General features: G+C 42.0%; 1 protein-coding gene and 1 pseudogene across 1 annotated transcript; both read left to right on the forward strand.

Annotated features, from left to right (window-relative positions):
- The first annotated feature begins 1,087 nt into the window (after positions 1-1,087).
- Positions 1,088-1,815, forward strand: LOC147453919 (uncharacterized; annotated as a pseudogene).
- A 10,309-nt stretch (positions 1,816-12,124) lies between these two features.
- LOC147453920 (uncharacterized) lies at positions 12,125-12,540 on the forward strand. Its single transcript, XM_086517224.1, has one exon. The coding sequence runs from the start codon at positions 12,139-12,141 to the stop codon at positions 12,538-12,540; it is 402 nt and encodes a 133-aa protein (XP_086373350.1). The 5' UTR covers positions 12,125-12,138.
- The last annotated feature ends 1,480 nt before the right edge of the window (positions 12,541-14,020 follow it).

Consider the following 14,020-nt stretch of genomic DNA (forward strand, 5'->3'; position numbering starts at 1 on the left):
ACCTAATCTTAAAAAGCATCTCACCTCAAGACATGTACATATAGTAGAAAATCTCAAACCCCCCCCCCCCCCCCCCCTTTTTCTCTCTCTCTCTCCTTCCTTAACACTCTAATTTCACCCTATCTACCATCAATATTGCCTTTCTCTTGAGCCCACATCCATGACTCGAGTAGGGGGCCCCAATTTTGGCAAGCTGGTGCAATACGTAGAATCTATCGAGATCCTGCATGGATTAATCAAGCTCCGAGATGCTGCATGGATTAATCAAGCTACTGCGTGTCACCCAGGCTTTGTTGGTGCGGGACGCGTTGCAGCTAGGCTCCAGAGAGGCAGGCCTCTATTTTTTGCAATGCGTTTTAGCGCTGTGTCTCACACCTGCTCATCGCTAGACTGCTCTCCGACTCATCGTGACACATACAGGTACTATGGTCTTTGGCTCTGTGTTTAGCTAGTGCATACGCCATGCTATAGGTGCTGTAGGTGATAACGGAACGTATGACGGTGTTGGGCTGTGTCTTTACGGAGTGCCCAGTATTTAGGTGTGTCTTTACGTACTGCACAGTATTTGTTTAAGCTATCGCAATGTGTATTTAGCTCTGTCTTTACACACTGCACAGTATTTGTTTAGGTTGATGGACACACTACTGAAGTGAGTCCTTGTGTGACAGCATGCTTGTTTTGTGCTTGTTGGTGGCGTCACAGTAGGTGGCTTCAGAATGGCCAACCTATGCAGTATTTGTTTAGGTTGATGGGCACACTACTGAAGTGAGTCCTTGTCTGACAGCATGCTTCTTTTGTGCTTGTTGGTGCCCTCACAGTAGGTGCCTTGAGAATGGCGAAGCTGAAGTCTGAGGCAGGGGGGAAAGGGAAGCAACCTGTCACGAACACTGAGGGCTGTAATGTTGGCTCGTCGAAACTGAAGAAACCGAAGGCGAGAGTAATGGAAGTGAGTGTCACGATATTTGTTGGTGGTGGTGATGTAGATGTAGGCTTGTTGGGATGCATGCAATCGTTTCTTGAAAGAGAAACTTTAGCAGGACTATGTGCATTGGAGAGAGGAGGAGCGCTGCTGCACCTTCACTTGCAAATGGTCATCCGTATTTGGGCGACTTCGTTGATTGCTGTCAATAGGAAGATAAAAGGATACTTGGGTTGGGCTAAGTCAGCACTTGCAGGCGCAATGGTTTTGTGCCGTGGCCTAAAGCAACACAAGATGCATACGTTTGAGGGCATGGTAGGGTATTGTTTAAAAGACCAAGATGAAGCACACTTTCAAAGGGTTGTTCACAATATAACCAGTGAAGATGTAAATGCCGGTGTAGAACTGTATAGCTTATATGGTGCTGATGAATTGAAGAATAGGGTTTGCCTAACTCCAACAGACATCTTTGATAGAGCACTAATGTATTGGAAATTCAAGCTTCGACATCCAGCAGGAAATGACTTTCTGTCCACACTGCACATAATGGTCAAGAGTGGCAATTATTACCCATCATCATGCTGGATAACTCCGTACCAAGGCCATGGAATGCATCTTGCGAAAATCAGAGCATTGTGGAGGTGTATGATATACCCATCCACAACAACATATGAAGACATTTTGAATATATTTGTTAGTGATGATCCCTATCTGAATAGTCAATCTCGTGCTGAGTGGTTCAACTCCCGTTGGCAAGAGACACAAAGGTATGCTTATCATAGTATAAGTACAATTGTATCTGCTGTCAACTTTTTGACCATGGCTGCGTCTTTTGTAGTCCACCAACAACTGTTGTCAATGATTTTGATGCTGAACCGCCAATAAGAGATCCATAAATAGGAGATGATTTCATTCCACTTGTACACCATGTTGACGTAACGACAGTTGCATAGTCTGGTCTGTTTGCTAGCAATAAGATTGTTAGTTTTCAATCTAACCAAAAAATGTAACCTGATGATGATTTGTTTTTGTTGCAATGTTCAGATGGATGAAGAAAATGAAAGCCGGATGGTTCACCTAATCGAAACACAACCTGATGAGTCTTTTGCTATGGTGGAAGATACACGTATTGATAGGATAGAGGATGCTCTTGCTGCAATTTTGAAAGAATTACTTGGAGACGAAAGAAGGAGCACCCGTCAGCTACGGTCAGAAATTATTGAGGCGATACAAAGTTCGAGAAACACAATCGAAGAGTATGCAATCAATGTTGCAGATGTGCAAGTAACGAAGCTCAAAGAACAGATTTACTCGTTGGGCAAAGAACTAATCACTTTGAAAGCGCAAGTTAACCGGCTTAACGCAATACTATCTAGGTTTTCAAATATCTTGAATTGTAGCCAGAATGCATGAAGGATTGCTATTCGAAGCCGTGGTGCTCTCTGATAATGTAAATGCAGGAAATTGTGTAGATGTTTTGACGTTTTTGTCTTTACAAAAATCTCTACCTGCTTCTGTTATAGAATGAACAGTGATGCCTTTTGTGGCAACAGTCTGTCGACAAGTGCTTTTTGTGTATACAATCATCTAGAGAAGGTTCAGTTGGTCTTCCTCTCTTTGTGATGTATGTGATGAGTACCAAACCAGTGGTTATACGCTGCCTGCTTGGTCTACAGACAAATCTCTAGCTCCTTCTGTTATACAATGAACAGTGATGCTTTTTGTAGCAACAATCTGTCGACAGGTGCTTTTTGGGTATAAAATGTACAGAAGCTTCAACTCGTCTTCCTCTCTCTGTGATGTGTGTGATGAGTAGCGACAGAGTGGTGCTTTTTGTCTATAGAATCTACAGAAGGTTCAACTGGTCTTCCTTTGTTTGTAATTTTTGTGATGAGTACCAACACGGTGCTTATACGCTGCCTGCTTGGTCTAAAGACAAATCTCCACCTCCTTCTGTTATACAATGAAGAGTGATGCTTTTTGTAGCAATACTTATACGCTGCCTGCTTGGTCTGTCGACCTGCGCCTGGGCAACGTCATGAATCCCACAGGACCAGAAGTCTGCGCGCGAGCCAGCACGGACGAAGAATTTTTTTTTGTTCGCATCCGCAGGAAAAAAATCCACGTCAGCAGCATCTGCGCTGATTCGCCTTAATGCGCACATCGACCGAGTAGACAAAGAAGGCCCACTATATTTTGATACTAAAAAAAATTCATGATCTTGATTTGATTACCTTGTAAATTAGGATTTCCAATATTCTTAATGAGGGTTCTCCAACCTATAAATAGACCCCTCTCCTTTTTGTAAATCATCTCCAATGTCCCGCGTAGCACCTCAACATTCTATACGTGAGGAGAGATTTAGGTGTAGTCATCACCTTGTGAGCTTCACACTTGGTGTGGGAGATGCTTTGATGCTACACATTGCAAAGTGAGAGAGTGTGAGTGCCATATCTCAAACCACTATTGTACATGCTCTTTCACTATCCACAATTGAGGTTTTGGTGATTCAAAGGCATGTTTGGCTTCAGAATCTATGTCCTTCCATTTGAGTAAAGATCTTTGGCAAATGCAAGATGACTTGTATCTTTTAAGTTATGTCATTTGAGCCTGCTTGAGAAATGATTAGTGTGTTTTTATTGCCAATATTTTGCTCATTGTAAGAGGGTATGGTGGTGAGAGACGTCCCACAATCCTAAGAAAGTGTGTTTGTGATGACAATGGTTAGATTTCACTAAGCACTGGTATAGTCCTATGCAAGTTGTGTGATGGCACCGTACTAAACAACTTCCATTTGCAAGTCAGAAACAAGTGATTATGCAAGTTCCATTCCTCTCTCTCTTTCCTTTTCTCTAGTTCTCTCTTGCTCCCTTTGCTGTGTGTCTTGGTGTGAGATTCCTTGTGTGTGTTTATTGCACCGCCTCTTCTTGGTTGTGACAAAATATCTCTTGCGTCCTAATTCGCATCCCATATTAGGTGGTGCCCTTCCACTTGTTTGTTCTCTCTTGCTTATGGTTGCCCCAAGCCCAATTGAGCAGCACGGGAGCCTTGAGGGGTGTTTAGAGGTCACCTCTCTTGTTGCCCACCTCAGACTGCCTCAATAGTGTTCCACTTGGAAGAACACTACAAGAATAGAAGCGATGTTTCTTTGGGCATAGCAATGTGCGGGCCACATACTAGTTCACCCAAAGGTCTCACATGAGTTTGGAATAAGGTTGTCACTTCTGACATCTATTCGAGGTTGGCGAGTTAGAGTTAGTAAAATCAGATCAAGCAAGCAGACTTCAGATATACGATCAAACAATGGCAGAATTGTAAAAGAAGAGAAGAGATTGGGATTGGAATTGAAATATCCTCAGATATTGAAAGTACAACTAATACCAAGTACATCTACCAGAGTCAATTAATGCTCATAGAAAATGACAAAAGAGTACAAAAGAGTGACACTAGACTCTAAGAACAACTCGTGAATGATAGCTTGCAAAATGAAGTAATGGACCCTATTTATAGGTACCCGACTGTCTGTATGTTGTATAATTATCATGGTAATTGTGTTCGACAATTACCAGTTCCTAGCTACTGCATAACTTTTCACTAGGATCTGTTCCCACTATCTACATTTCCTTTCTCCTTTTCTTTGAAATTTGGAGTGTTTCCAAAATTCAAGGTATGTATTCAAAATGACTGATATCCTCGGGGAAATGGTCTTAATCCACCTACTTTTCTTCCAATTCACTCTTGTGCAATAGATTGCAAATTTCTCTAAAATGCTAGTTCTTGGGCTTTTTGTACACGCTTGAGTGTCATCGTTTTCTCTTATTTGGATTCTTCTTCTTTGTGGCCTTTGGAATCTTCTGAGGTGGACCCTGAATTGCTAGAGGTTGACCCGTACCTTGAGCACATATGCTGACATTATCCTTTTGAATAAGCCAATAAATAGCTTCCTGCTCCAGTTGCTCTCTGCGATCATTCATCGTCTCCATATCATATGGTGTCAAAGCATTCCGAGTCTTTGTTTCAGCATCATACAAAGTACATATTCCTCTGGTAAGTTTAGCTATGGCTAGCTTGTTATAGATTGATGCAATATTAATCCAAACCTCCGGTAATAGCTAGTTTTCGTTGATGCATGCTTTGAACAGCATGTCGCCCATTTCTCAAAATTGGGACTCTGATGTTACTTTTTTCACTAGCTCCTTCTTTGGAACCTTGGAAGCTTCAACTGATAGTTGAAGGAGCTCATTGGTACATCAAATCAACTTTTTGATTTGATCTTGCCACTCATTCATTATTCCTCTAAAACAATGACTACCTTTCTTTAATTTTGACACAATAGATTTGTGTTGAGTGTATTCAAAAAATTCTTCCATGCTACTTAGTCTACCTTGTTGTGCTCATACCATTCTCTTAGTTGATCCATTATCTTTAGATACCTTTGTTGATCAGCTGCTTCATTGTACTTGGGATACAAATCATGTAAAATTTTGGCAATTCCTCATCTTTCATTGGCAGTGCATACAACAGAATTGGAGAATCATAAACAAATTTTATGAAATTCATCACTGTCTAGTTCTCCTAGAGCAACATCTTTCTACAAATTTGGATCAGATAAAATGGATTTTTTTGAGGCATCTTGTGTTTCCTTAGGCTCATTTTGCTTTTGGACCACAATATCATCCTTCGTAATCAAATACTCTACCCTTTTGCTTACATAAATTTCAAACTCAGCCTGGATGGTTATGCGGGAGGAGTATTAAGAAGTCTGAGCAGTGGTTACTCTCAGCACCTCTAAACGACGTAGGCTGCGGTCTGGGAGATTCAATAGAGTAATCCAAATCAGTGTTTGATTCTAGGTCTATCAAAATATCGTTACCTTTTCTTACTTTTTGAGCCTCTTGTGCACATTGTTTCTCCGTGTCCCCTCCTATTGAGTCTAATAGATTGGGTCTTATCCGTCTTGTTTTGAATTTGACCCTCACATTTCCCACATGTTTCCTTGGTTCCTTGTGTATTACCAATTTTCTGCCCACCCCATGTTGGAGAAGGGGATTGTCCATCATCATCATCATTGCTATTGCTTGGGCCAACACCAGCCTCCTCTTGCTCATTGTCTTCATCATCTTTTTGGTCCTTCTGGTGATCCATCAGTGCTTGGTTGACCAGTGTTGAAGTATACTCTTCAGACTTCTCATACAAATCAGACTTGATTGACCCCACTAAGTTATGCAAATCTTCTACATTCAATGTGAGATTACCTTTTGGGTTGGATATGTTTGCCTTGAGTACTTCCTTTTTCTCTTCTTACAAAATTGAGGTTTGGATAGTCAAATTATCATTTTCTATTGAACAATCATAATCTATCCATCTTTCTCTTGTTCAACCAGATGTTGCAGAATCAAATCCTTTTTGTACTCTTCAGCCTGGGTTTTGGTCTATTTTAGTTCTTCCTGTAGACAATCAACTTAGAAGTTGAGACAAGACATTGGGCTTCAATCATCTGGCCAATAACATGTACAAATATGATGCACCCTGACTAAATGGTGGACACACAACCGTCAGTGATAGTGTCATCACTCTAATCTATTTCATACATCACCAGGGAGCCTAATAGGGCACCAATAGTTTCTCAGAAGCCTTCAAAACCAAGCTAACCACCATATGATTCTTTTGAATCCATTGAAGGTGGTCGAGTACTGGATGCTCTATACTTTGTCAGAAGTCTTCAGAACCAAGCTACCCACCATAGCCTTCTTTTGAATCCAATGAAGGTGGTTAAGTATTGGACGCAGAACAGAAGTATGTACCACCAAATCCTTTTTTGGAGTGTTGGATTGGGCTTGTTCCTTCCCTTTGTCCTTCCCAATAGTTTCTAGAGGTGTATAGGGTAGCTCAATACCCTTGTTGCCTAAAGACCTCTTGGTCTGGTCAACTCGAGACTGTGCATTCTTCAGATAACTTGATATTGTAGCTATCTTCTCCTTAGTATTAAATTGCACTAGCAGAGTCGTTGTTTTTTACTTCTTTGCCTCTGGCTTTGAAGTGCCTGCCTCTGACTGTTTTGTTGTCATTTTTGAAGTGGTTAATTCTCCTACCTCACACTCTTGTGTCTCCTGTTCAATTTTTGAGTCTCTTGAATTCCCTCCACTTTGGCTTTTGTCCAAGTAGTGGTAGCATTCACTTGAGGCGGAATACAAGTAGCCCAATATAAAAGTTATCGAGCATACCACGCTTTGAACAAATTTTGGGTCTTCACTTTTGTAGTTTCCTACATCAGACTGTTATGTAGGAAAGTGTTGAGGCTAATATCAGCTTTGGGATTTTGCCCTAGCCAAAAGCATGTTGAATAGTTTCTTTGAAACATAAGTCGGACTGTTGTTTAGGTTGGTAGCCTCTCACTACAAATTTGTTCGCTGGTTTGAATCCCAGTGCTGACACTCGGATACCCTGCCCTCTAGTCTTGTATTTCTTCTTTGCCTAATCGTCCTTCTACAAAAAGTGCTGAATTTCTTAGTTGAACATGGATTTGCCTTTGTTGAAAACAGTAAGTGCAAAACATGAGACAGTGCCACCGTTGTTTTGTGGACATGTCTTCCATTGATTTTAGTTGTTCCAATATCTCGGTTGAATGTATCATCCACATTTTGGATAATCCCTACATCTAAGAATATTTTAGTGGCCTCAAGCACCAACTCCATGCACTAGAGCCTGAGTAACATCCTCTCATTTTGGTGGAATAAGTATTTGCCTATCTTATGGTGGGTGCAAAACATTCTTGTTCCACTGGGCTAAGGATCTCTTCAAGCTGTGTAATCTTAACATCAATGGAATCTTGCATGGTCTGCGACATCAAATGCTTGTTTTTGCCCATCTCTGAACCCTAAAAAATACCCTGTGTAGAGAAAGAAAACTCACTTGATGAGGATGGCACTTTGAAACGTGATCACTTTAGAGTCTCTCATTGCACAATGAATGTTGTAGAAGGTGAAGGAGTTGGCAATGCACACACAATAAGCAATGTAGGCGATGGTGATGCAAGCGATGGCGTAGGGAGCTCTGCAAGCCAGGTGATAATCACACAAGACGTTGAGAAACCAATGTTGGATTGCTCACATGTTTCATAGCTATATGAACTTGAGCCATGATTGCACCACTCTCCTATAGCCTCAAAGTTATGCCCATCGTTTTTGATGTGGCACGCATGCATTGGTCAATCTTTGTAATGGTTATTGGTGGCAAGATTCCCAAAAGGATTTGATCATTATTGACCAACTAGTTACAATTATGCACTTTAGACTCCTTCAATTCCTCAAAGATATGATTCAAAACTAGAACCATCCCCAGTAGTTCTACTCGTTTCTAGCTTTACTCTACCCCTAGGACTTCTAGTATGATATTCAACAAGTTAAAAGGTCCTTTATTTGATTCTGAATTATTGGTCCCATAAGGTGGTGGTGTTGGAGGTGCATCTGCTAATTTGGCATAGTATATCTTGATTTTAGCTCCATTATAAACCCTTGGCAATAGTAACCCTGATAAATCCTTAAGCGGTATTGTGCCATTGGAGAAGACCAAATCAAATTCATATGGACCTGACCATGTAACCTTTAGATTAGGCTTCTTTGGGCCTACATTTAACTGATAGAGTAAAACTAAATCCCCCTTATTGAACTCTCAAACCTTTATCTTGCTATCATGCTAGTGCTTCCTCCGTTGTTGGACTACTTCTTGCTCTAGCATAGCCCTTTGCTTGATTTCATCTAGCTTCAACACCTCATCCAGTATGTGCTTTAAACTCGTATTGAAATCCATACAGTGTTCGATGGCCATTTTGAGACTGGGGATTGCAAATTTCATAGGCATGATTGCTTCCATTCCATAGATCATTCTAAATGGAGTCATTCTAGTAGTGACCTTGTAAGCAGCTCTCTATGTCCATAGTGTTGTTTGAAGCTTCTCATCCCAATGATGAGGCTCTTTCTGGACAATCTTTGTTAGTATGGTCTTGATTGTCTTATTGCTACTTTTAGCTTATCCATTAGAGTTGGGATAGTATGGTGTCAGTTTTTGATGCTTGGTTGAGAAGATTTCAGTTAGTATGTGAATTATCTTATCAATGAAATGAGCTCCCTGATCTGTAATAATCTCAATCAAACAGCCAAATCTACAAATCCCATGCTCATACAAGAACCATGTTGTTTCCTTTGCAATGTTGTTAGCCAATGCTTTAGCCTCAACCCACTTACTAACATAGCAAGTTGCCATTACAATGTTTTAGCCTCAACCCACTTACTAACATAGCATGTTTCCATTACAATGTATTTGTTCTTCCTAGGGGTCACCTTCTTGAATGGATCCATGAAGTCCAATACCCATTTCATAAATATCCCTAATGTTTGTATGGGGGTAAGAGATGCCATGTCTTCTACTATTGGCCTACTTATTCTTTGATAGATATCACAAGTCTTACAAAAGGCCCTAATATCAGCCATCATACTCTGCCACCAAAGCCCTGCTCGAAAAATCTTCTTATAAGTGATCTCATTGGAAAAATGACCTCATGAACTCCCATTGCAAGCCTCTGTGATCACTTGCATTCTCCTATGCATAGGCACATGCCTTTGAACTACCCCATCAATGCCTAGTTGTACAAAGCCCCTCTTATTATGGTGAAATTCAGACTCTTCAATCTATTGTAGCCCCAGAGATGACCTATATGCCTTATACCTTTGTTATTGATCTTTCTGACCACTTCCCTCCAAAAAGGTGTGAGAAGGACATCTTCAACCCTGGAGAGCAAAGGGGACCATTGAGATATAGGGTTGTGGAAGTATCTCAATGGCTCTCCCCATTCCGGAGACATCCCTACTCTATTGCATTTTCAAGTAAGCTCGCCTGCCATACCCACAAGTTTTAGGACGGCGGCCCATTGCGGTGCCATAATAGCCCAAGCCTCTTCTTGCTTAGTGAGGGACACCACAAACTTGACACATTGAGCCTTCACATGAGTGCTAGGGTTGAGGATCCTAAGCCCACCATGCTCTATAGGTCTCGCGATTATCTCCCATTTCACCTGTCATTTCTATACTCTCAAGTTTATAACAAGCTAATTTTTTTATGCATATTCTGTTTATGCAAGCTACAAGAGAGACAAAGTTAGTTTAATAGTGCATGCACTTTTGGGATTTAATAAGTGGGTCTTACGTCGACTATTTTGGCTTTCAATCAGAACCTCGTTTCACACACACACACACACACACAATGAAGATGATGCCCTCTTCATCTACACAAATCATTGCCTAGCTTGATACTCGCTTGTGATCAAGGTTTTTTTTTAATAGGTCTCCCTCCTTTCTAGACACACCCCCCCCCCCCCCCCTCCCAACCAAAAAAAAAAACGGTATCACTTATGAAGGAGGATGAGAGAGCATGCCATCAGTGATCATGTCTTTTGGGTCAAAAAGAAAATGATGAACCTATGTTTGACCTTTCTTATTATAATTCTTTATTTCGCTTTGAAAGCATTATGTTTCAACTTTCATTCAATTTTATATGTTTGACCTTTCTTATTATAATTCCTTACTTTCAACTTTGAATTTGAAATCTAAGAGAAACTTTTTGGCCTGCTGAAGAAAGGCCTTAGTGTTGGGCTGGGTTGGGCGTCCTTTGGCGGTTGGAGTCCACGTGGACGGCCAATAGGTTTTTAGCTTTGTGTGAAGGCGGGAGCTGCTAGACGACATGACTCGATGTGATACGAGGGCAAGCAGTGCATTAACGTTGTGGAGAAGGCGTGCGAGTTCATGTTACTATCACCTGACGCTTCCGCCAGCTCGTGTGTGGTTGTAGCTTGTCTCTCTTTCAATCTCTCACTGGAAACCCTCTTCTTGGCATTGTTCAGCTCTGTCTGCCACAGTGCAAGCTCTCTCTTTGCTACACACACACACGCGCGCGCGCATAATCACATGCCCTCTCTCTCCAACATGCCCTCTCTGCTGGTTCTTGATTTACAAGTTGGACCTGGGGAACAAAGGTGCAGCATTGGCCACATGCAATAGCAGAATGGGTATTGCTTTCCCTATATTCAGTGCCCCTGATGCTGCCAGTACTGCTATCACCGATGGTAATGCAGTCCCTGTTGTGGCAACCGTCGCACCTATCGCTATCGCCAGTCCCGCCACATACACCAAATCCTCCCCGACTCTCCACAAAACGAGACATCATGCCTCATTCATTAGCAGTGTCTCCTTCAATGCCTCTTTCAGAGGCTGTGGGACTACCCATATCTGGCACAATACCACAATCACTCTGAAAAAGATAATACTCAACTTCAATGGGTCTGCAAAAGGAATTGCTCGTAGTAATGATGTGAACAGTGCCTTCCTTGCATAGCCTGCTATCAGCCCTGCAGACTCATCGAGTTTCCCATCTATGTCAACGGCTTGAGCAGCTGCCCATGTGCACCTCAGTCTTTTATCGATCAGTATCTGGGTTCTCTTTGCCACCAGTTTTAGTCCCTTTGTATCTCTCCAACATGGCCTCTCTGCTGGTTCTTGATTTACAAGTTGGACCTGGGGAACAAAGGTGCAGCATTGGCTACATGCATTTCTAGCTGGATGAATGTGCTACAGCTTGCCATTTATGTGGTGTTTGCGCCATCGTGCGAGAAGTCAAGAACACGCTTCTCTACCAAGGCACTTCATAATATTAAGGGCTTTGTTAAGCTTGCGGTTCCCTTTGCTCTAATGATGTGGTAAGCCATTCATGTTTCTCTGTATTTGTTGTACCAAATCCAACTTTAGAGCTCCACATAAAATGTGGCACATTATTGTCTTCTTGGGGTGATGGCACATACCCATGCATTGAATGCTTGAACATGCGTACATGATGAACGAACACACACAGACATGTGCACACAATACGCACCTCAAAACCGTTGTCATTTGTATATGGAATGCATGCCTGGTCGAAAAATCTTGAATGAAAAAATATATTTATTTGCTCCTCTACTCTTGAAACTGTTGAAAGCTTGGAGTGGTGGTCGTATGAAGCCCTTGTGCTTCTTTCAGGCTGGCTGCCAAATCCAGAGCTGGAAACGTCAGTAATTTCGATCTGGTACGATTCATTAATATAATAATAATAGCTGCACCCAACAAGTCAAATTTTTCTTACAATGAGGGGTTTGGTTTGCTCCGCTCTTGTTAAGAAGGGCACTTGATTTAAAGATGATGGAGATGGACACAGAGATGGAGATGGAGGAGGTGCGATCAGAGGAAAGAGCTATGTATGGGCAAGGAGGTGGTGCAAGTGAGGAAGGGGTGATGTGCTCAGGGGGTGCGAGTGACCAGGGCTTTGATGAGGAGCTGTCTGTGCTGCCGCGCCACACCAAGGTCATCGTGATAGGCAATAATCGAACAAAATCTGTTCTAGTTGGCCTACAAGGAGTTGTGAAGAAGGAGGTTGGCCTTGGAGGCTGGCATTGGCTGGTACAATGCCATGACATTATATCTCATTGCATTATCTTGGGAATGTCTGCTTCTGCTTATCTTGGGAATGTCTGCTTTCCTGTGTTGCATTGTCTTGACAGAAAAACAAACATCCCCCATACCACCTCTGTCAATCTTTGAAGGCCTCTCTCTCGCATCTGAATTTACATTTTAATTTTCATGTTTAGGGTTAATTTTATTCTGCCTTTGAAGTAATCATTCTCTCAGCTGCATTGAGAGGGATCTATTAATATTTAAACAAAAAATTACTAATCATCTTTGCAAGCCATCGTGACTCCTCACCTTGTTTTATAAGTTCAAAGATCTCGGTGGCATCTAGAAGAATCTAGAGCATTTTGAAACAAATGTTTTTGGCTTTATAAAGAAAGTCTTAGTGAAGAACAAGAAGAAGAAGAGGTGGTCATACATTTGATGTGAAGCGTTGAAATATTGATCTTTTTTTGAATCTAGAGCATTTTGAAACAAATGTTTTTGGCTTTATAAAGAAAGTCTTAGTGAAGGAGAAGAAGAAGAAGAGGTGGTCATACATTTGATGTGAAGCGTTGAAATATTGATCTTTTTTTGGATGCTGGCGAAGGCCTTGGTTTTTGGCCTAAAAAGTTCATATAGAGGAGTTGGTAGAGAAAACGTGCAAGTATGTCCCTATGATCTTTTTGAGGTGTTGCATTAAGTCGAATCTCTATAAATACCTTCCGTGGCATTGAAGGCAAAACGAAGAGGAAAAGGGGGCAACTTGCACGTGGAGGAGAAGGAGAGAGAGAGAGAGAGAGAGAGAGAGAGAGCGCAATCCATGCATGCCCTCCCCTATAAAAAAATGCGAAGAACTTGTGCACATTCCATCAAAAAATCTCCGCCTCCCTCTCTCTCTCTCTGTGTCTCGGACGTGCAGATGGCTGGCTTGGGGAAGGGGAAGAATAGCAGGGGCTACGAAAAATCCCTCGCTATTGTCTTCTTTCGTGCACTTTGGCATACAATCTTGTGGGCTGCTTGCAGGCGGGGGCAATGGAGTTGAGGTAGCTAATCGCCGGGCGAGGATTACACATGGGGAGTGGGGATCTTGCAGTGGCCAGAATCCCACTTGCGACAGCAGAGTCTCTCTCTCTCTCTCTGGTGCGAGCGGCAGGTGGTTTTTGTTCAGGGTCTCTTGCATTCGATGTGAGCATCAAGGGGATGGAGGTGAGGTCGGAAGAGCCTATCACACAGGCTACAGGTGCTTATCACAGGCTCTCTACGGCTAGAGCGTAGACAACCATCTCCAAATTGGAACGCGAACACATAGGGAGAGATCCCAATCAAGGGAAGGCACCAGATCCACGAGCAGCAGCTTGAGAGATCCCCAACGCAGAGACAGGGCAGGTTCGTCACGCGACGGTTTGCGTAAAGGTGACGATTGTGCAGAGCCAACACTTTTTTCTTAGAATGGCCAGATTCCCTGGGAATATTACGCACTAATTAATGGGGTTTTGGTCGAATAGACCCAGTATGACCAAGAAAGTGCAAATCTCTCACCATCAAAAGTTTAACTCTCACATTACATTATTAAATGTAATGTATCCTTTGTTTGCACTTTAGTCTTTTCATCACCATTTGATTACATACA

This window comes from Adiantum capillus-veneris, chromosome 7 (genome assembly GCF_014529385.1).
Source record: "Adiantum capillus-veneris isolate H3 chromosome 7, ASM1452938v2, whole genome shotgun sequence".
Classification (NCBI taxonomy): Eukaryota; Viridiplantae; Streptophyta; class Polypodiopsida; order Polypodiales; family Pteridaceae; genus Adiantum; species Adiantum capillus-veneris.

Excerpts from the sequence above, each read along its gene's own strand:
- LOC147453920 (XM_086517224.1), top strand. The coding sequence starts at position 12,139 with ATGATGGAGATGGACACAGAGATGGAGATGGAGGAGGTGCGATCAGAG.